General features: G+C 35.6%; 1 protein-coding gene across 1 annotated transcript; it reads right to left on the bottom strand.

Annotated features, from left to right (window-relative positions):
* Nucleotides 1-13,326: 13,326 nt before the first annotated feature.
* On the bottom strand, nt 13,327-22,741 carry Smp_043040 (hypothetical protein; the record flags this gene model as incomplete). Its single annotated transcript, XM_018796868.1, has 7 exons — nt 13,327-13,426; nt 13,491-13,780; nt 15,152-15,288; nt 16,364-16,599; nt 17,364-17,625; nt 20,089-20,270; nt 22,674-22,741. 7 exons carry the CDS (start codon nt 22,739-22,741, stop codon nt 13,327-13,329), a joined length of 1,275 nt encoding a protein of 424 aa, XP_018651966.1.
* Nucleotides 22,742-23,568: the final 827 nt, after the last annotated feature.

Here is a 23,568-nt window from a genome sequence, read left to right as displayed (position 1 = left end):
CCCACGAAGCAAAAGGATACTTCGTAAGGAACCTGAAGGTGAAAATAGGTTAAAGATAGTCTTTACAACTTTCCAGCGCGAACACAAAGTCCAAGGAATGTTTTCTTACGGATGATCACAAACGACTTTCTATGGTGTAGATTTTGATGTGTTGGATCAGTAATTTTCAGACCTTATTGCCCACAACAGGGATCCATGTAATCAACCTTTTCTGACCTCCTTCCGTTGTGGGGAGCTAACAACCCTGGAGATGCGAGTTTTCCGAGGGAAAAATCCTACTGCCATCATATCCCTGGATGAACGGTCGCCCTTAGACCATAATGTCTTTGTTTCCTGCTTCACTGTTTCCCAACTGACCTGTCTGGTAAGGCATGAACTAGATAGAGAGGTATTTTGGCCATGCTCCACCACTACGTCAAGGTATTAGCTGTATTTCCCCGGTGAGAGAGATATTGCCGTCAGAGCACGCAAACTTCTTATTTAAGAAACTGTAAGTCTAAATGCTTTTACGTCTCTGGTGCACCAAACTGTTGATTGTCATAATTGTTCATCAACTTATGGTTTCAGAGAATAAGAGACTGATCACGCCGAATGAAGTTATTACTACCATCACACGCCTTTGCATGGTAGTAATACGGATTCATGTATTGCACCAAGTCATGAGCTGGGATATTTTTTCTAGAGCACAGTGTCGACAGTTATTGCTATGCCATTACAAAAGAGTATAGTGATACTACATAACTTTCGACACCGGGCTGAAGTAGCACATAGTCCTTAACTCGGGATCTCAGTAGTCGGATAATGGTCCTGGCTACTCAGCGCGACTCTCGTCTTATCTCTCTCTGGCATAAACGAAAAACATGAATTGATGAGTAATTGAATGGCGACACCTTGTTCAGTCTTCACGAACACCGTCATGACTGAAGGGTCGAGTTTTCGAAAACTCACAGGAAGACCTAGTGACAATAGCTTCACGCACAAAACTTTGGACTTACATATTCTAATAGCAAGGAAGTTTTCGCAGATCTTCATGTGATCTCTCGTGCTCCATCCTGGAGCAATGTCTTTCTAGGAGAGGATGACTATGCGAAATATCATGACAGTATTCCTTCTAAAGTAACTGTTAGCATAACGGTTTTTTTAAACTATTACTGTAATCTATATGGGGTTAGGTTGCCAGCTGTAAGACGAGAAGTAACTAAACTAAGCTGTTCACAACCATTCTAACAACAGTAACAGCCGGTAATGTTATAAAAAGCGTGTCATGGGACAATCACTGTTCAACAAAATGGTTCTAAAGGTTTGACAAAAAATGCATTTATCTCACCTGTGCGATAAAGCGACAACCCCTGTCTTAGCTGGGCTGTCATACGAAGAAATGCGAAATGTAAGTGCCCGCTAGCTTTCAAACGACTATACAAACTTTATTGAACATAAATGGCGAAATGTAAACCGTGTAATATCTTTTGAACTATCAGAAATATTTCTCATCCTTGTTAATGAGTTATTAATACTCTGATTCCTAAATAATATAAAGTAACGAAATATTAGTGCCAGTAACTAAGTAGAAGTCCCCAAAGTAATCTCTCGCCTTGTCATAGAGCCTACAGTAGTTGTCGACAGTGTGTTGACTAAATCACCCGAACGTGTCATCACAACCTTCTCAAGGAGCCGATAATCAAACTTTTTACGACAGAATAAGTGACCCGTTCGTTCCCAGGAATCTGTGTCTGGTTAGTAGAAGTGAGAATATTAGTTATGGGGAGATATGATTCTTGCCATAGTCCCTATAAAAATTGAGGGGCAAAACAACTCATGAGAAAGTGGAATTGAAAAAGAAGCAACACTTAATGAAATCCTCGCGCGTACATATGAAACCAAAGATCTTTTCGGACGTTATATTTCGAAAGATTTATCGTGGATACCGTCACTCAAACTCTTGGCATGAAGCTCCATATCATACCTGCCAAGATCACAAAAGTGTCTGACCTCATTAGTTTTAATAAACACACTTGGCTGAAGGCGCTCGATCACGCATCCACACAAGATCACGAGTGTATTCGTCGTGCTACACATCTCTTGCAACTGCCAGTCAACTTTGACCAAACACTTCTCGACTCATCGATAACCTTTCAAAGCAACCTCAACTAGCAGGTGCCTGTCTTAACTTTCTACCAAATCAAGTTCAACAAATTAATCCACCTTATCAAAATAATGATTTTTCGGCCTTCAGAAATCCCTGGTCCCGCTAGCACTACAGTTTGTTCAAGCTATGGCCCACACAATCAGTCAAACATATCAAACCATAGTCCAGGCAAATCTAGAACACATACTCCATACTCCATTTTTAAACTTATTGCTTATTAATACACGTTTACTTTTGAAGAAAATTTCAGCCTTGAGAACCTTAGCGTTTCTAACCAAGCCTTCTTCCCTACTTATCACTGAAACGTGGTGCTATCAAGCAGTATCTGATTCAGAATTAAATATCTAGAACTATCGACTCTATCGCTGTGACAGAGAAACTAAGCGAGGAGGTGGTTGTGTTATATATGCTCCTGATAGTTCAGATAATGTGAATGATCTTAATAACAAGCATCTAAACATACATCTGCTCTAAACTTCGATACTAAGGTTATCACTCGAAATTTCAATTATCCTAGTTCACCTGGAGTACTGGTAGTTGTCAGTCAAACCAAATTAAAGAGAGGCGTAGGTCAAAAGCCATTATTGAGAAGCTATTAACACCTAATACTAGCTCAAAAGTACAAAACTTAATTCGTCATTTCAATAAACGCACTAAATCAACTCAGAATGTTGATATACCATGCATCCTGCATAATAACAGCTTTATATACGACTCTAAAACTATAGCAGACCTTTTCAATGGTATTTTTACAAATGACCAAGAATTCATTGAATGGGGCTGTTTCAATAGTTATGTGCGTGACTAGTAACTCAATAAAATCTATCTCCTTCACATGCTTGATAATTAGAAAGGCTACAAATACCCATAAGGTTTCAAGAGGTCATGGAGCAGACGGGATTTCATCATTTCTCTACAAGTATGGTGGTCCAGATATTCTACTTCTCCTAAGGCTGCTTACTCTCTCTATGGAATCAGATTCTTACCCTTACTGTTGGAAAATTGCGTACATCATACCACGTTACAAATCTGGAGATAAAACTGACATGAACAATTATCGGCCGATAAATATTTCTCCAGTTTTCTCTAGGATTATGGAAAAAATTATTAGTGACGAACTATCCAACTATTTACTGGCTGAAAAATTTATCAATGATACGCAACATGGATTTCTTAAAAATCAATCTTGTATGACATGTAACTTTGACTTCTTTTATTCAGTCTATCTTCTCCGTAGCCAGGGATATTTAGTATTATTGCTATAGCTGGACATTTCTAAAGCCTTCAACATGGTCAACCACCAACTTCTCATAGATAAACTCGCATCTTATAGGATCCAAAACCCTTTGCTTGCCTGGTTTGATTCCTTCCTCAGCAACCGACATCAAATATTTAAAATTAACTCTTCATTGTCGAACGTTGTCCCTATTAGAAGTGACGTAATACAAAGTACTTTCTTAGGCAATTTGCTCTTTTTGTGTTCATCAATGATATTTGTGAATGGTTTTGTGTGGGTAAGGCTCTTCTCTATGTAGACAATCTTAAAGTAGTGTATTCATTTTCTCCACATGAGCTGAACAATATTCAAAATTGCATCAGCATGGAGCTTAACAAGGTAGCACAGTGGTGCCTAAAATGGCAGCTGGAGCTTAATACAGCAAAATGTGGATGCATAGGCTTCGGTGATACATTATTCAACTTGGATCTTGCCATAAATGGTGAAGTGTTATCTAGGTTACATACAGTAGTAGACTTGGGACTGAGGTACTCCTACGACTTATCGTTTACAGAACAAATATCGAAACAGACTTCCAAGTCTCAACGTCTTATAGGTTACATAACTCGAAACCTTTTTACCAATGAATCACGTAATTTAATGTACAAAGTTTGTCAGAAGGGGTTTTGTAGAGATTTCAGTATTTTCATAGTTGAAATCATGAGTCAATTGACTCTGAACCACTATGGAAAACCTGGAAGCACTGGATGGCCGTTTCGTCCTGTTATGGGACTCCTGAGCAGTGCGCATCCACGATCCCGCCTCGCGAGATTTTCTCTTGATTTCAACTATGAAAATACAAAGTTTTTGTCCGACCACTCCTAGAATACTGCACGTTTATTCTAAGTAGTGCGTGCATAAAGGAACAATTAAGGCTGGAATCAATACAGAGACGATTTACACTTCGTACTCTCGGGGCTGATTGTACCTTGACCTATAATTCTAGATGTAATAAACTTGGGCTCGACCCTTTATGGAAGAGGAGACTCAAACTAAATCTTATCTTCTACTTCTTCAAAATACTTAATAAACTATCCTTTACATCCAACCAACAATTCAATATTCAGAAACTTCTCATTACGACATACGTAACTGTTTGTCCCTAGAGAAACAAACCCATTCTAAATCATCTCTCTGTATAAAATTACTTTACCTGTACGTTTTCTAGACTCTGGAATAATCTACCACAATCTATCCGTATGATAAAATCTCTCCCATTATTCGTTCGCTGCATTGATGCATACTGCTCCTCTGAAAATGTGTTAAGTATTCTAGCGCCTGTAAGTGTATCTTGATGCACAAGTGAGATTATAGGAATTTTAAATGTTTAACCACTTACCTGCTGTCACTTAACGTTAACACTATCGCTATGAACTTTAACTTATTTGAATATTATCTAACATCATCAGTGGTAGACCTGACTGACATATTTTGGTAATCATTATTTAGTCGTTCCGTGCTCTGTTTTCACTTTACTTTCTGTAGTTGTAGATAATTATCATTATTTCGTTCTGGCACAGTATAAATAAACTTAAATTACACCGTTCATAAATCAACAGGTTGTCTATTTGAGAAAAAATTAAAAGTTCCCTGCTGATGTATTGGTTTTCTGTAATACATGTCATAAATTTACTACCTAAACAACTGCTTAACTAGTAAACCTAAAATAATTTTAGATCACATGTTTGTTCTCTACATCTAATGTTACTATTTATATCGAAATGATCATTCCTGTAAACTGGGGGTGAATTCTGTGATTATTATTTTCAGAATATATAGATAGATAGATATTATATAACTGCGGACCTCTGCAGTATCAAAGTGCCTGAAGTGACAGGTAATCACCGTAATTGCAATGTTTATGCGCCAGATGCTTACAATTATCCTGTATTACTAAGCTAAGACGGAGTTATGGAAGTTGAAGAGATAGGATTTACAGTGCCAAACATTGCCTGGTAGTGTCACTGTGTCAACCCGATCTATAAATTATCGTGAACAAAATAATCTGTTTTTGAGTTTCGCTTGAGGGGCAAAAGACTTTCGTCATCTTACGAGAATAATCTAGGAATTCATTGACCCGTTGTGAATAAAATTGTTTTTATTGGTGCGAATAAACAGGATGAAACACACGCTATCTGTTTAGAATAGCTAACAGATGATACACTGTCGAGTTCAATGAAGACTTTATCCAATACATTCAAATTTATGGACATCGCCTGTTTTATTCCTGGTTAATTGAACGATGAGAGTCATGTGAATGACCCACTGTATGATGTAAAAGTACTTAGACCTAATTAAGTGAACATTATTTATCAGTGGGAAATTATACGAAGTTACCTCTTCCGAAACTTACTTAAAATTGTAGAACCATCTTAAGGCTCTGCGACACTCTAGCTCAAGGGGACAAACATGCACCAATACACTCCCCAGCGTACATTGAAGAGATAGGTAAGACTCAATTTCACCTCCATATGGTTATTTCGCAAACTTAGAACATTATTTTCTCTGGTGTAGGACAATTTATCTCCTAGCTCTCGGAGTGACAATATTACTGGTAGGTACAGTGAAAATCCGAGTGCACAGAATTAGACTTTAACGGCCAGGCATGTCTCACGTCTATAAAAGTTTGAAACCCATGATAAATGTAATGATAAACAAGTTTTAATTTCCAATGAATATCCGATCCCCCAAACTCTAGTGAAAAGTACACTGGAAACTGGAAAATGACGTCTGGTTGCATTAGCTTACCTAATAGCAATGAGATTTAAATTTGGTTACACACATACCTTTTGCAAATTACCTATGGGAGGCTTTCTACCAGCTAATACTGATAGAAATAATCATAACCCAAGTAATAAGCTTAAACATCAAAACTGTATCATAAGCTGTTTTAACAGTACGAAAAGCAGTCAACTCATGTCAATTTTCAAGAGATAAACGCTTGGTTGCATCTCCCGTAAGACAACTAGACAAAAAAACATGGAATCACATGCTGCGTGCATTACTGCATTAGACTGGTCCAATCCGTGATTACAGATTAACACTCAACTCTTATTTGTTGAAAGGGACATGCATCACGGTCAACGCAGAAGATATTCTCAATCTAATTCTCTGAAGTTTATCTAATAAGTGCCTATTTTCAAATTCCCTCAGGTCATTATTTATGACTTTTGACTCTGATTGATTATCCCACTGGTTTATCCAAATAGGGCCACCCTCAATTTGTTTTAGGTTGTTCTGAAGCTGTTCTTCAAGAAGTAATGAGTACTATAGTGAGTGATCTCAAAGGTGTTGAAGTCTGTCAAGTCGATCAAATTATTCGTAATCTCGACGAAATAGTTCGTGATTCGAAACACATTCCTCTCTCTTATCACTTGTTTGAAAAGAAAACGGCTTTTGAACGTGTCATGGATATGCAATTCTTAACTGCCCTGTTATCCGGAAACTCTTGTACACGTACTCGAAAACCAGTTAAACCAGATATGAAGAATGAAATTGTCGGAAGAAATACTTCGATAGAGGTTGAAGTGTTGGGGTACTTGTAATCTTATCTGATTAGCTGTCGTAAGAGACACGTAGTATGAGACACTTAAACATGGTCTGATGTGGATGATTGACTGGGCGCCTTCAGCTAGGGTCACGTCTAGTAGGACCGATGAGGTTTTAGTGGCCCTTCTTACCTGACTCTAGTTAGATCGTCTGAATGATTGTTATTGAAATATGTTATCTATCCTAGTGTATAATTATTGATTTAACTGGCGTTAGTGAATAACAGAATAAGTTTAATACGAGAATGGATTTTGAATATGTATATTTCATGTACTCAGTGATTTGAACAGGCAATCAGGTAAACGAAACAAAGAGGAGGAAGCGAAGCAGATTGAAGAAGGCAAGTGAGATAACTCAACTTAATCAAGCGTTAATCAATATTTATGGCCAGATAAAAATAAGCTACAGATATGTGATGAGTAGGATAAGATGTGCACACACATACGCCAATCTAAAAGCAGTCAGGATAAATAAGCCGTAGAGTGACAAGGTTCGAATGTGGTTTAAGAAGAATGAATGGACTGGCTTGTCCGGAATCTAGAATAAACTATGTGGGTTTAACATAGCACATGACGTTACACTATCCCCACAAGGTCAACATCAGCATCAAAGACTTTAAAAACTGTTTAACATTTACCTTACGCCTGTTATCCCTCGTGGAGGAGCATAGGCTGCTCACCAGCATTCTCCATCCAACTCTGTCCCCAGCCTTCTTTTCCAGTTCTTTCCAGTTAACATTCATCCTTTTCATATCTGCTTCTATTTCCCAAAGTAATGTGTTCTTTGGCATTCCTCTTTACCGCTTCCCTTCCAGATTTCAAGTTAGGGATTGCCTTGTAATGCACATTGGTGATTTCCTTAATGTATGTCCGATCCACTTCCAACGTCTTCTCCTAATTTCCTCTTCAGCTCGAAGCTGGTTTGTCCTCTCCCATAAAACGTTGTTGCTGATAGTATACGGCCAATGGATGTTGAGTATTTTGCGTAGACAACTATTTATAAATACTCGTACCTTTCTGACGATGGTCGTTGTAGTTCTCCACGTTTCAGCTCCATACAGTAGGACTGTCTTGACGTTCGTATTGAAGATTCTCATTTTAAGATTAATTGAGAGTTGTTTCGAGTTCCATATGTTCTTCAGTTGTAGAACTGTGGTCCTTGTTTTGCCAGTCCCCGCCTTTACATCTGCATCCGATCCTCCTTGTTTATCAACGATGCTTCCACGGTACATGGAAGTTTCCACCTCTTTCAGAGTTTCGCCATCAAATGTGATTGGGTTGGTGTTCTCCGTGTTGCATTTGAGAATCTTGCTTTTTCCTGTGTGAATGTGGAGGCCTATCGATGCAGAGGCTGCATCTACAACAGTTGTATTGACCCGCATTTGTTCATGTGTATGAGAGAGGAGGGCTAGGTCATCTGCGAAGTCCAAATCATCTAATTGATTCTAAGAAGTCCATTGTATTCCGTATTACCCCTCAGATGTCGAAGTCTTCATAATCCAGTTAATCACCAGAAGGAAGAGGAATGGGGAGAGTAGACTGCCTTGTCTGACTCCGGTCCTTACTGGAAATGCATCTGTCAGCTGTCCTCCATGCACCACTTTGCACTGTAGTCCATCGTATGAGTTTTGGATAATGTTGACAATTTTTTCAGGAACCCCATAGTGTCGAAGAAGTTTCCATAATGTTCTCCTGTCCACACTGTCAAACGCCTTTCCATAGTCAATGAAGTTGACGTATAGTGATGAGTTTCACTCAACTGATTGTTCAACGATGATCCGTAGTGTCGCAATCTGGTCTGTGCACGACCGATCCTTGCGGAATCCTGCCTGTTGATCTCGAAGTCGGGCGACTACTGCGTCTTTCATCCGATTCAGCAGCACTCTGTTGAAAACTTTTCCTAGTACTGATAACAAACTGATGCCTCTGCAATTCTCACATTTGCTTTGATCTCCTTTCTTTGGTATCTTGATGAGATATCCTTGTTTCCATTCCGTTGGCACTTGTTCCTCTTCCCAAATCTTCTTGAATAGAAGCTGAAGCATGTTTGCAGTTACTTCAATGTCTGGCTTCAGTGCTTCAGCTGGTATATTGTCAGGTCCTGCCGCCTTCCCACTTTTGTATTTGTCTGATGGCCATCTTGACTTCTTCGATCGTTGGCGGAGTGATATCTATAGGAAGGTCAGTGTGTACTGCTTCGATGTCCGGTGGATTCAATGGAGCTGGTCTATTCAGCAGTTCCTCGAAGTATTCTGCCCATCTTTTCCTCTGTTCTCGAATCACCGTGATTGTCTTTCCTTCTTTGTCCTTGACTGGTCTCTCTGGTTTACTATATTAACCTGCTAGTTTCTTCGTTGTATCATATAGTTGTCTCATATTCCCTTCTCTGGCAGCTTTTTCCTACGTCGTTGCTAATTCTCCCATGTATTTTCGTTTGTCGGCTGTGATGCTTTTCTTCACTTCCTTGTTTGCTTCTGTGTAGTCTGCTTGTGCTTTGACTTTCTCTGCATGTGTTCGACTGTTGTTAATTGCTAGTTTCTTGTTCATCCTTTCTTGAATCTTGTTGAGGGTTCCCATAGAGATCCATTCCTTATGATGATGCTTCTTAGGACCAAGAACCTCCTGACACGTTGAAGTTATTGCTTCTTTGATCCCTTTCCAGTTGTCCTCCAAAGTAGTTTCTTGTTCATTCAGTAGATCCTATAGATCTTGGAACCTGTTGTTGAAAGTTATCTTGAATTGATTGGGTTTTTTAGCATCTCGAAGAAAGGTTGTATTGAACCTTTGTAATGCCGTTCCCCCAGTTGTTCAGTGTTTCTTTAGCTTCAGTCTCATCTTGGCCACAACCAGGTGGTGATCTGAAGTTATGTCAGCTCCTCTCCGGGTTCTCAGATCTTCCATTGTCCTTCGGAATTTTTTGTTGATACAGATGTGATCTATCTGGTTTTCTGTGGTGTAGTCCGGCGAGATCCATGTAGCTTTGTGTATGCGCTTGTGTGGGAATATTGTGCTACCTATAACCAATTTGTTGAATGCACATAGATTTGCAAGTCTCTCCACATTTTCATTTCTCTCTGCTAGTCCATGTCGTCCAATTACATCTTCATATCCTGTGTTGTCCACTCCTACTTTAGCATTTAGATCTCTCATCAGGATGGTGAGGTCCTTTCGTGAGCACTTCTCTATAATTGATTGCAGCCTTTCATAGAACTGATCTTTCTCATCGTCGTTGCTATCATTGTTGGGTGCATAACATTGGATAACGTTCATTTTGATCCCCTCCTTCTTTGTTCTGAATGATGCTTTGATTATCCTGGGTCCATGAGATTCCCATCCTACAAGTGCATTTCGTGCTTCTTTGGACAGCATTAGAGCAACTCCCTGAGTATGTGAAGCATTTTCCCCTTCGTTACCGGAGTACAGCAGCATCTCTCCTGTACCTAGCCTTTGTTGTCCAGTTTGTGTCCAATGGGTTTCGCTGATTCCGAGTACTGCCAAGTTGTATCTTCTCATTTTCATTGCTATTTGACTGGTCTTCCACATTGTCCGGACGTCCCATGTACCTATAAAGAGTGTTGCTCTGGTTGTTAGAAGGTGCATCGGTCTCGTGACTTCCGAAGAATTTCGGCTTTCATCATGAGACGTCATAATTATTCCTTCAACTCCCAGGGCAGAGTTTAAATGGTCTGAATTATTTTTTCTGGTTAGCGTTTTTTTAGCGAGTTAGCTTTTCTACGGGATGGGGTCGCTAACCCCATGCCCAACCCTCCTCCTTTACCTGGGCTTGGGACCGGCAGTAACTCTAGAAGAGCTACAGGCGGAGTCAACATTTACCACTATACTGTAAATCCAAACTGGTGTTCATTTTGTATGTTTGGCTTAAATGTCTTGAATATTTAGACGAAGGTAATAGATTTAGACCGTAATCCATTCTATAATCTCCACTTACAAACACACAGTCTTCAGAATCCTAACAAGCTCATTAATTAACAGGCTCTCTTTAGTACTATTTTCGTTTCATTTCCAATTCGTTAGGTTGCGCTAACTGTCTACTTCAAGTTTTGATATTCAACTCATTCAAATAGGGTGTAGTAAGATGAACGATCTCTTTCTAGTCATAGGCTTAGTCTTTTTTTGTTGCCGATGGTTGTCTATTGTTACTGATCCCCTAAACTGGCCAACTTGTTGAACACGTATGAAGTGATTTGGTGTTTAAGACTGGGATCGACTGTTCATTTTGGTATATTTATGGTGGGCGGATCACCATAATATTCTCATCCCAGTTATAAGGTTTTACAAACAGCCGTTCAGTGTTAATTGGCTTTCAAAGACCTTCAGCTGATGACATCTTTCTTTTAACTAATTTCTACAAAAAATTGGTTAAATACTTTAAATCATGTTAAATATCTTTTAGAATTCGTTTAAAAGAAAATCAGTCAGGGTATGATATTATGAATCGCTTTAACTGAATCGAGTGGTATTGAAAATTAGTAAACAGAAATTCTCATTGATAAAATTCATGGCTAATGTACACTCTACAGAAATTTAAATGTCAAGTGCGTGGAATTGTTTCAGTCTACTCCCTTCTTCTGTCACATATCCCTACTTTCCCGGCTAGTCAAAAACGCCTCGAATGGTCAATTATGAGTCTACTTTTGTACAAACAGAAACTAGTTTTCTTTGGTTTACGTACCCATTTACAATTTTTAACAATTCGTTTTATATGTCTACGTCAAATAGACAGGCTTATAATCTCCCAAAAAGGTTTGAATATGTTAGATCTATAACAAAAGAAGAGTTTATTAGACGGCTAATGGTTTCTGGGGATGAAACTCTGTTACTTCACTACCCTTGATAGCTATCTTAAAGAGAATGATTTTTACATAAAATATGTATACCGAATGAAATGAATCCTTACTAACCGATAACATTCTCATCATTACTAATGCAGGTTACTCAAAATATCCGATATTTAATAGTTTAGGTAAGCTATTGGACGTAAATGTGAACCCTTAATTGATGTTTGGATATTGTAGGGGCTATATACCCTGACAAAACGGTTATTGAATCATAATCAATCTTTTTTTGTCTAGACTTGCAATATATGTCGTAATCAACTCTGCGTATGAAACTTATAGGAAAGTTAGAATCACACAAAATGTTTGTAGTATGCGCTGTTATATGCTTAAATAATCAAAACTTACAGGTGTCTTTGATTATCATCCTCAATTTCGTGTAACAGGCAGTCTTGAGACATTTATTGTACAAAACGCCTAGCTCAGAGGTGAAATACAGACATTGGTTGTTGCAGACAGTCAACTAAAAAGCCACTTATTCTCAACACGAGATTAGAAGAAAGTAGCTCACTGTTTAATAGAAATCGTAGATACCGATGGTACCTATAAGCGTAATATCATTAAAATATAAATGAATGTGGTTTATCGCATTCTCATTTGTTTGCTCTTGAGAAAACCAGTATGTCGTTGTGATTCGAATATTGATCACTATCAAATAATAGCAGACAATGATGTCGTCTCTGAAACTACAAATATTATTGCATAACAGGCCTAAGGAAAGCATAGGGAGTTGTGAAAAATATCTCATCAACCGGGGTTGGTGGGTGTGAATATGCAGTTCAAACAGAAGTTTTATCAAAATTATTAAGTAGACGACTGGCTAGAATTGCTTTCTACGTAACGCTCTGACTGATAGATTAATCTGATAATCAAATTAAGGAACACAACATTAATTCGGTTTATCACTGAAAAACTAATCATGTTATCTTATTATTGGAAATATAAACACTGTTTGAAGATAAATTGACAGTGTTAATTAGGGATATGTAAGAAAGTCTAAATTCTTAACTGTTTCAGAAAAAGAGTCGAGCCCACCGTCAAATAAAAGTTTTACAACAAAAGTAATTAACATGAACCAACTGTACCTTATTGATAGTAGCTCCTCTGAAAATTAAAACAGGATTGAGGCGTGCGATGAACCTATTTGAAGTTTACTGTCTAGCATGAATTCCAATCTCACTAATAGCACTGCTGACCTAACGAACGTGAAAAGTGATCTGCTTGGTGGAGGACGTTACTTCAACTTCGGGTCCGACAGCCTAAAAGTATTGACGAGTGTCATGTAAAAGGTTTAGCTTAGATACTAGTGCCTTAATATATACTTCTAAACTGAGCTACATTAATTAATCAGCTAAAAATTCATTATAAAACGGATAGTCCATTTCTAAAAAGTATACAATGTATAAAGGGATGGACTAAACCAGTTCACAAGCTGTAAATTAAAACTCTGAATAGGTGAATAAATCACTTCATTATAAAACTGGGAAATGTGTATAATTATCAAGTATTTATTACTTTTAATGGTAATTCATTGATTAGATTACCAAAATCCCATACATAAGCAATTCCATCTGTATTTCCAGTAGCAACAAGTTTAGAACTAAAATGAAATTTGAAAAAAAGTGAAAATGTTTGTTAAAAAAAACATTGAAAATTTGACTTACTCTTTTTCATTCAGTTTTGCAGATACGATTGTACTTTGAATATCATCGTCTACTTGAGATGTCAATGTATACAGTAGTTCAGGTTGAAAACTATACAGTTTTTCTTCATTAGAACGTTTGTATATTGGATTAATTTCCTCATCACCAGTTAAATCATAAATAAGTATATGATTGTATTCATTTATGCAGATAAAAATATTTGGTAAATACGAAGAAAACTCAACAACACGTACTGAAGCATTGTTTGGATCTATACTTAACAATGGAGATTTTTGTAATACATTGTAAAGCTAAAATTAAACATATATAGAATGAAAGAATCCATTATTTTGAAATTCCTTAGCAACAACGACTTGCTTTCTTTTAATTTCAAATAAATCAATCTAAACAGCTGTTTAAAGAATTATAAATAGGAAGATTTCATTTTCCAAAATGATATATTATTTTTCATATATTAAAAAGAATATTAAGAACTGGAACACTAATATTATTACGTGAGTATATGCTTTAACCATATCTTAAGTCACATTTTGACTGAAATAATGGGATGACTGATTTATCCTTCAAATTTTAGTTACATGTTACTTAAAGCTTACTTATCAGGATCAAACAAGTAGGATTCATTTTTTTATTCTGATTTCAAACACATCAGTCAAGCAGTAACTTTTGCAATGGAACTTAATTTATTTCAAAATCAACCAGTTTGGTTCAGTTATAACCGAATTTTTGATTGACTGATCAATAGAATCCAGTCTTTTCTACGTGATTGATCCCTGGTAAATATATCATTTCTATGGGAGGTCAGTCAAAGCCTGATTAACTCAGTGGTCTCAGCCTGTGAAGCTGGACGATACAGGTTCGAATACCACAGAAAGTATGAGTTCCTTCAAGATTCCAGGTACGTCTTAATGATAGGTGGCTATTAGCATGGGACTTTTGTTCCCACTTTTTTCTTGATTACCTGAAACCATCTAACAAACAAATTAACGTTTGTTTAATTCGGAAGCAGGTTTCATACGAATTAGCTTGTTAGCTTTATTTATCTGTAACAAATAAAATGGAATCAAAGAATAGTGACAAAAAAACTAGACGTTTTAATTGAATAAAATGATAAAAAATGAAGTGTAAGGTATACTACCTCCTTGTACTTATCGTGTAAAAGATACATGACGATTGAATTCTATTCACTTTCCAAATAAGATAAGAAAAAGTCATACAATTCAAAAAGGTACAATGTTGCTGATTTTGATGTCAATCAATGTTTAAGTATAAATAAGAAAGCATAATGGATATTAAAGTCTTAAAGGACAGTGTACTTGAAGCTAAATTTTGAGAACAGAAAGTTAGCCTCAAGCTGGGTTGTTTAATATTAAGGTCTAAAAATCCACTGCAAATCGTTGTAATGTCATAGAAAGTATAACTTTCTGATAATTTTCTGATAAGCTTCACCCTCATAAATACTAATAATTAAATAAAAACTTTAAATAATTATCAGATTAACTTGAATAATCATGAATGTCTCGAGTTGCAAATATCACTAATTTTACCATACTATTTTGCACAATATAGTATTGTATGTTGAATTAGTATTCACATTTTGGTGTTTTCAAGAGTTTCTACATGAACCATATTTTCCAACTGGTTATCTGTTTTATTCATACCTGAATACAGTGATTGAATCCACAAGATAAAATAAGATTGGGATAGAATTTACTCCAATCTACTGAATAAATCGGACCATCTTGACGAGCTAGTGAAAATTTAACCGGTGACTGTAGGTGTTCTTCCAAGGATTCTTCTAAAATGAAAGTTGAATTCAAATAATATATATTATTAGCTTATTTCACTTATTTGAAAATTTTGTTCCTTAGCTTACCATATCATATATAATGATTGAATTGTTCCGTTTATGAGAGTATAACCATGTGGTCAACTCCAGAAAACTTTGTTTTTCGACGAGAAGTTGATTTAGACCAATCCCAAAGTTATCATTTATAGTAAAAGAGAAAGAAATATGGCCTCAACATTCTTGTATATTTACTCAAGTCCTCCATAAAACTTAGAATGTTGTCAGAGCAAATTATTATATCTAGAAATATACCTCAGTCAAAAAGTTGACTCAAATGACAAAACTGAACAGCCTTAATGAGCACCGTTCGACAAAGACAATTTTGATAACAACTGATTAAAACCTCTGACCAAAAATCAGTTAGTCACATAAAACTAAGAATCTGGTACACAGGTACATCAGTTTAAGTTACCACTCTAAAATACTTGGTAGTTGAAAACGAAAAATGCTTCATATATCCAGTGAAAGACATTCAATAAAGAAGCTTTGGAAATAATTCGAGATATGGACCGCTCTTTTTTTCATTATGTAGTCTAATGTTACTCAGTGTGAAAAATATTTTTTTCTAAACAGAACACTAAATAGCATCTTCAGACATGTACGAAATAAACAAAATCACCAAGTCCAAAAGTACATCGTATATGAATTCTGTAAATTATCAGAAGGCGTTTTTTGTGGTGATTTAGTATTTTCATAGTTGAAGGCGTGAGTCAATTGAAGCTAGACCACCAGGGAAAACACGGAATCACTGGACGGCCGTTTCGTCCTATTGTGGACCACTGAGCCGGCATCCGATGATGTTTACGGTCTATCGGTTAAGTGCTCTGGCGCGAGACTGGTAGGTCCTGGGTTCGGATCTCGCGAGACGAGATCGCGGATGCGCACTGCTGAGGAGTCCCACAATAGGACGAAACGGCCGTTCAGTGATTCCAGGTTTTCCCTGGTGGTCTAGCTTCAATTGGCTCACGCCTTCAACTATGAAAAATTCTGTAAATGTTGTTAAGTGTAATAATATGATACTTACCATATGTTTCATTCCAGTTAACAGAATTTAATTGACATATTAATAGTCCTCCTGTTTCAGTTCCAACAACAAATTTTTCTGAATCATTTTTAGCCAATGAAATACAAGTTATATTAACTGCTCTGTCACTATTTATTGTTTCGGATAGATCTGACCGAAGGAGACTACATTTCTTTAATGAATTAAAATGGTTGGATATTGCTAAAGGACTCTGATCTTTATGTCTTATTTGAAAACTATAAAAAGAAATGAAATTGTAAACATATTATTATCATTACTATTATTATTAAATCGAGTAACTTGATAAATGAATATCGAATAAACAGTGAAAATGACCACTTGCCTCAGCATTTCATGACCTATTGAGTTATGGAACGAGGAAATACATAATAAATAATTTTTGTTGTAAATAATTATTAATTACATTTTATATTAATTATCAAAGACACTATATATTCCGTATGAACTATACATTAGTGACCATTAAGACAAAATAGATATCTGTAGATTGATATGCTATCCGTAAACAATATATATTTAGGTGTAATCGATTTGATACAGTATAATTGTTTAGGTGGCAAATGAGGTTATTGTTTAGTTTTATAGTAATGATAACCATGTACATACTGGTAAATAACTTGGAGATGGATTTAACAACCTTCTATCAAGACTCAGAGACTTACAAAGTCAATTGAATAGATGGTGTGACAATAACATAATGTTATCATTTGGTAGCGGTAACGCTTTATCACAATGCGCTTGAATATAAAATGATGACCATAAGATTGCAGATTAGTAGTCTTCAAGCTGCGATATCAGTAGGTCTCAGATTTTCCATGGTATAGAGTCGCATGTGAACACTATTGAAAAGTTTGAACCAGGCTTACAATGGTTCTTCAACTGATGTTAAAAATATCCTTTGCAAAAATTACGCGTCATAATAGCTGATCAAAAATGCAAATAAATAAAACTAAATATTCAATCAAAACTAACCACTTACATCTTAACACAGTTCACTTTTCCTGAGTGACGCAGATCAATTCGCCAACAAATAATTCTTCCATCACTTCCTGAACTTAATAACTGATAAGTTGTTGTATACCGACTGATTTTATCGGAAGTCAAATTTTGTAAGTCAGACTCTAGACTATCTGATATCCAACTGATTTGATTGATACAATCCTTATGACCACTGTGCATACTTCCGATACTGGCTAATAAATGATCATTTTCGTTAGCACGATTCCAGACGACTAAATCTCCTAAGTAATAGTAAATAAACAACTCAATGAACAAGAAGTAATTTGACGATGTACTTAAATAATAGGTGGTGTGCAAGTTATATTGTATCTTTAATACATTCCTCGGGTATGTAACAACAAACGAGTGTATCAGAATTTGTCCATGGAATACTGATGCTAATCCAAAATTGTTTAATCTGGCTGTGGAGTTTGTTGAATGAAGATGAGTAAAACAGATCCCCGTCACCTTCTACCTGAAATGTATTAGTTATTGGAGTTTGAATGAAGTAGAGGACGACTAGGAACAGCTAAACTAAGACACAACATCAGCTCATAAGGTTATGGGCTGTTGGATTGAGTAGTATTTGGAGATGTAGATTTCCTAGTTGGGATAATTGATTTAATTATGATCTACAGTTGCAGTCCTTAAGTAAAGGAACCATACATTTTTTCAATAGTCCTGAATTTAAAAATGATTTGACACTTCTTGTTCTTCGATGTCATTCATCCTTTTAAATGTGCATTACATGCATTTTTAAGCAAAGATGGATAGTGGGTAGCAGTGGAATCCAGGACGCGCGTGCCGTCCTATTTGGGACTCGTCACCTGGATGTACCTGCATCTCAGGGTTGATGTTCACTAAGGGACTCGAACCCAGTACCTTTCGCTTCAAACGCCATCGCGTTATCCACTCGGCCACTGAGTCCTGCACAAGCAAGTGGCTATCAGATTTTTATATATAGTTAGGCTTATCTCTTAATGAGGAATTATGGGATACATCATCTAGTTATCCAGTATTACTTATTTCTTAGTGATTCATTAAACGTAGTTATACAGAGGAAAGCCTATTATTAAACTTAATGGTTCAGACAGTTGTGAAATGAACAGAAGCCTTCACTTAAGGAGCTGCCGTGTCTGGTAGCGACAGATCACTAATGTCTCCAGGTAAGAATCATGGGTTATGGAACAAACAGAAATAAAAGTTACTCATGGATTTGTATAAGATTCTATGTTTAGTCGTTAAGGATACGTTACGTTTTCAAGTGAACAACCCCTGGGAATTTGTTTGGACCATAACAACCTGTACAGAATTCTTTCACCTGACTACTCGTAAAGAGTGAAAGGTATACTTACAATCTAGTTTACCTCTAACTTCCAAGTATTCCTCATAGGTTTGTGTTGAAACAGAGGACATCCAGGGATGTTTTGGCTTAAAGGATAAATATTTGGTTATTTAAGGCGTTCCTCATGAGGTTTGAATTTGAGCCCTCGGACTGATTTCATTGCCTGCCTTTTGGTTACTCTCCAGATTGTTCTTATCCTTTTGAAGTGAAGAAGGAAACACTATTTATATTAAATGAGACCAAATAGATCTGTAGAAAATTGAGTGGAAAGTCCCATTGTTAAAATGGGCTTAGAAAATTTTATTTCGGGGATCGGTCATAGTCAGAATATGATTTTAAACTACAGGGAAGCAAGATACTTAAATCTTTTCTAACTAGTTACACTTTCAGAGAGGATTAACCAGGCTTTATGTGGAACCCGTGAAAAATTACTCTTTGGTCTTTGCTAAACATATTAATTAATTGATTTTTAAAGGTTATATATGAGTGTAGTTTGAAATTACTTGATCACTCTATTTTACGATTAGTGATTAGGTTCTTATAGATGAAATACAGAATATTAGCTAGTTTCATCAGAACAAGCTTATTTGCACGGGTTTGACTGTGAGTTAACCTGATAGTTTAAAATCGCTTATTTCAAGACAGTTGGACATTCAGTTCCCTTGATAAATATGAACAAAGCAAAACTAACAAGACTTTAAAAACAAAGACGAAGTGGTTTTTAAAGCTACCGATTATCTATTCTTCGTAACTCTGCATGCGTTTGTTTCAAATATTAAAATAAGCACCAATTCTGACTACGTTGAGTGAGACTTCTTATGTCCTGTTTCAATTACTGTGATATTTAGCTCCTTTTCGAATACCCATCTCAAATCAACTAACTAAAGTGCGTCAAACCTTTACGTTTAACTGTATTAGCCCTAGAAATTTTATGCTACTCGCAGACTTTTAGTAGAATGAATTCAGTATGTCTTGTATAACTTATTGTTTTTGCTTTGATTATATCTGAAGACAAGTTAAGAAAATAATTAAAGTGTAACTGACCTAATTCAGCTGATGAGTGCTCGAAAGCCTATCAATCCTATCAACTTTTTAAACCAACAAACAATAACTATGATGCTTTTGGCCACTTGTAAAGACATTCCAAAAGTTCACGTTTTCTGCACTTTTTTATGAGGCCGATGAACATACCAGTAAAACTTTGCCATTAAACTTCACCATTTCTACGATCCACCAACATGTAAATCCTCCCGATGAGCAAAAAGGTGTCTTCTTAATGCCAACATGATATTTCTAGGTACCATTTACCTAATAATTATAGAATATATATATATATATATATATATGCATTTGGACTAACCTGTAAATGTTCCTCCAGCTAACAAAGATGGAACTATTGGGTGAAATTTAATGCACATTAGACAAGTATCTGTTACATATTTCTGCTTAGGGGTATTCAGTACCGATATTTCATTTGACACATTCCAAAGTGCTGCTATGCCATTATGTGTACACCAGTCAGTATGACACAATGACCCATATCTGTGATACGTTATGTTAAAGTGTTGAAGTAAAGTATGCGTATGATAAACGACTGATTAAGTTTTAAAGCAAGTATACATTTTGATTGTAAACAACCAGATCCAATGTTCGAACCACTGACTAAGTGACACCTAATTTAACATTTTTCATAATTAAAACTAAATGTTTTTGGTTCAATCTTCCTCATAATTTCTATTGATTATTCCTTTGTCGAAAGCTCAACCTATGGTTTGGAACAAATTGTCAGTTAATAAGTCAGGTTTAAAATAAAGGAAAAAGGATACGATATCGCTAGTAGCGTCCCATTAGAATTCCAAGATAATCCTGTAACAGATAACTAACAAATATTTTATCGGTAATTTATTATGTTCACACTACTTTGGATTCTTTTGCTTCATTCAGGATGAGTGTGTTTTTTACTGCTGCATTATTTCTATAAAACAGTCTTCTTGACTGTGATCGTCTAAACACTTTGGAGTGAATATTCTTTTGTATCTCTTTTGTAATAATTGGCTCAGTACGTTTAAGAAAACATAATATTCTAGTTTCTTCAGTTAACTTATCTCTGTCAGTAAGTATATCATTGTGCACTGCTTCATCTTGATAACAAAAGTCTGTTTGAAGCTGAAAGTTTGAAGGAAATTATTAAAATCACTATCAAAAAAAGCAATTACTTCTTGAGTTTTATACCGTTTCGATTGTGTACCACGATGAAACACTTTATAAGATTCCGTTTGCATTTGTAACTCGGCAAATGATCTATTGGATTATTAATTGTGTATATTTATTGGGCAAGAATTTAAAACAATAAGTAATTATGTATTGTTACAAAAGGAATGTAATACATAATGAAGTACATACAAAATGGGTTTATTTTTGCGCTATATAAGTGGGCTTTGAAACTAATTCAGAGATATATTTACAAGCATTTTGTTTAGATGAATTACTTCTAACTTTATTATTTTGGAAATGAAGTGTAAGACAGTGGTAGATCATTAGTATTTGATGGTATATATATATGTATTTCTCGCTCAGACTAAAGTCATCAAGTGAGATTAAGTCAAGAGTTATAAATATTCGGAGCAGGGAAACTGCTCTAGTAGGTAATTGGCTTACAAAACACACAAACGGTGAACCATTGAATATTGACTTGACCAATTCATAGATGCAAAGGCTAACCATTATGAGGTTTAGAGATGTCAAAAATCTATGATTACAATTAATTAAGTGTATTCTCTTTGTCATTATCTAACTATGAAAAATTTGCTTTTAGTATTGCGCTTTTGGTCGTATTCATCTTGGTTATCTTATGTTTTCTCTGTCGGTTTACATTTTATGTGCCATAACAAAATATTGCTTTTTATTCAGGCATATGAATTGAGGATTCAGTCATTTGCGATGATTTAAAGGAAAATTTCTTCACGGATCGAGCATGAAAACGTTTTCTAGTTTTATTTTATTCAGGTTTCTAATTCTTTAACATTAAGGATCCTGAAGCTCGACATATTGATTTTAAAGGTGCAATTAATCGAAAAATAGAATTTGTGTTTATCTAAAACGATTTATAACTCATACCTTCAGTTTGGTTTTGGAATTTGAAGACTTGCAGGGTAACCGTCATTCTATTCTTTATTATAAGCTACCTTTGCAGAGAAGGAAGTTGACCACTGATAAACTATCAGACTTTCACACTTTTGGAAAAGCGTGCTGGTGCCACTTCTTAAAATTACTTTGGTTACATAATTTAAGAAGAGTAGAGGCCTGTAAAAAAGCTTCGGAAACAAGCTTAGAGCATTAGAGAGTATTAGCATTTTGTGTGAAGTCATCATAATGATGATGATGATCAAGCGACTGTATCTCCGGATACACCACACTGATTTAGATGTATTTGGAATAAATGAAATATTCAATCTAGTTGATAAAGTTTGACAAAACTAATAACTAACTTTGGTGTTAGACAAAATTAACCTTTAAGTATTGTCAAAACCTGTCTTAAATTTGTGCACTACATGTTAGCCAGGGATTATTGATAAAAACGACGATATGAAGACCAAGTCTTTTAATCTGCTCATAGCTTTAATGGCCGTCTCCTCATTATTTACCAGTATAGTTCTCGTGAGAGGTTGTCAATCCATGAGTTTGTAACACGTTTAACACATTTTATTCATCTGTAGGTAAATGAAGTGTAAGAGATCATTTTTATTATGTTATGATTTAAAATTACTAAAAGATCATTTCAAAACCAGGTACGAACGACCTTTCACCTCGTTTTCACCTAGCTTTTATAGTGTACTCTGATCCTGACAGTTTGATCATGAGATTCCTAAGTTATAGTTGTTAAAAAGCAATGGATTGAAAGCGAAGTATGGTATACACTGTTATGTAAAATATGATCTCGCTTACTTGGTTTCTGGACATTGTGAATAACACTGAACCCCATGAACGATTTCATCAGTAAATTCTTGTGTCATTATTAAGACTTGAAATGAATAATGTACAAATATTCAGTAATATGAGTGTTAAAATTAACAAACAACTATATAATGATAGAATATTCTTCAATGAGTTTATAAATGTATGAGCTAATAAAACCACGTAAAATATCACGAACAAAAGTAAAAAAAATATACTCATATTTTCAGACATTGTCTTAGATTTGATATCAGTGTCATCTGTTCGTTGTAGTCAAACAAACGTAATAATAGTTTTTAAGTGATAAATAACAATTACTCGATTATGACAATTCAAGTCACTTAGTGAAATAATCTCTTAATGATGATGATTGTGGAAAAAGATTTACTCATACCCAAAATCATCTTTTGATAATAAAAGAGATATGATGTTAAAAATTTACTAGATTACACTTCATACGTTGAAATCCGAAATATATGTGAGTACAACTTGCTTTGGAATTCAGAAATGAGTCATATTATTTTCACCGCCAACTATTTGCAGTAATATTAAATAAAGTGTTGATTGCTTGAAATTACACTTTTAAACAGCAAATCTGTAACTCACAGTAAGAGTTCGAAAGTTATTAGATGAAAAGCTGTAAATGTGTAATATAAGACATTGCGAATTCTTTGTAGTTATTGAAAAAAGACGGAGTATAGGACTTATCATAAATCCACATGAGTTTACGCAGCCAGTTTTGTCATGAAATAACGTTTTTCAAATACGAAGTTTTAACAATCACAAAAAATGGAATGACCGTCCAGATGTAACAGTATTTTCGGAAACAACTAAAAAATATGTCTCTTTATCATTTGAATGATATACTGAAAGTTATACCGAGTTC

Source organism: Schistosoma mansoni, chromosome 4, assembly GCF_000237925.1.
Source record: "Schistosoma mansoni strain Puerto Rico chromosome 4, complete genome".
NCBI classification, from domain to species: Eukaryota; Metazoa; Platyhelminthes; class Trematoda; order Strigeidida; family Schistosomatidae; genus Schistosoma; species Schistosoma mansoni.
The sequence above is the reverse complement of the archived record's forward strand: the minus strand, read 5'-3'. Positions and strand labels throughout refer to the sequence as shown.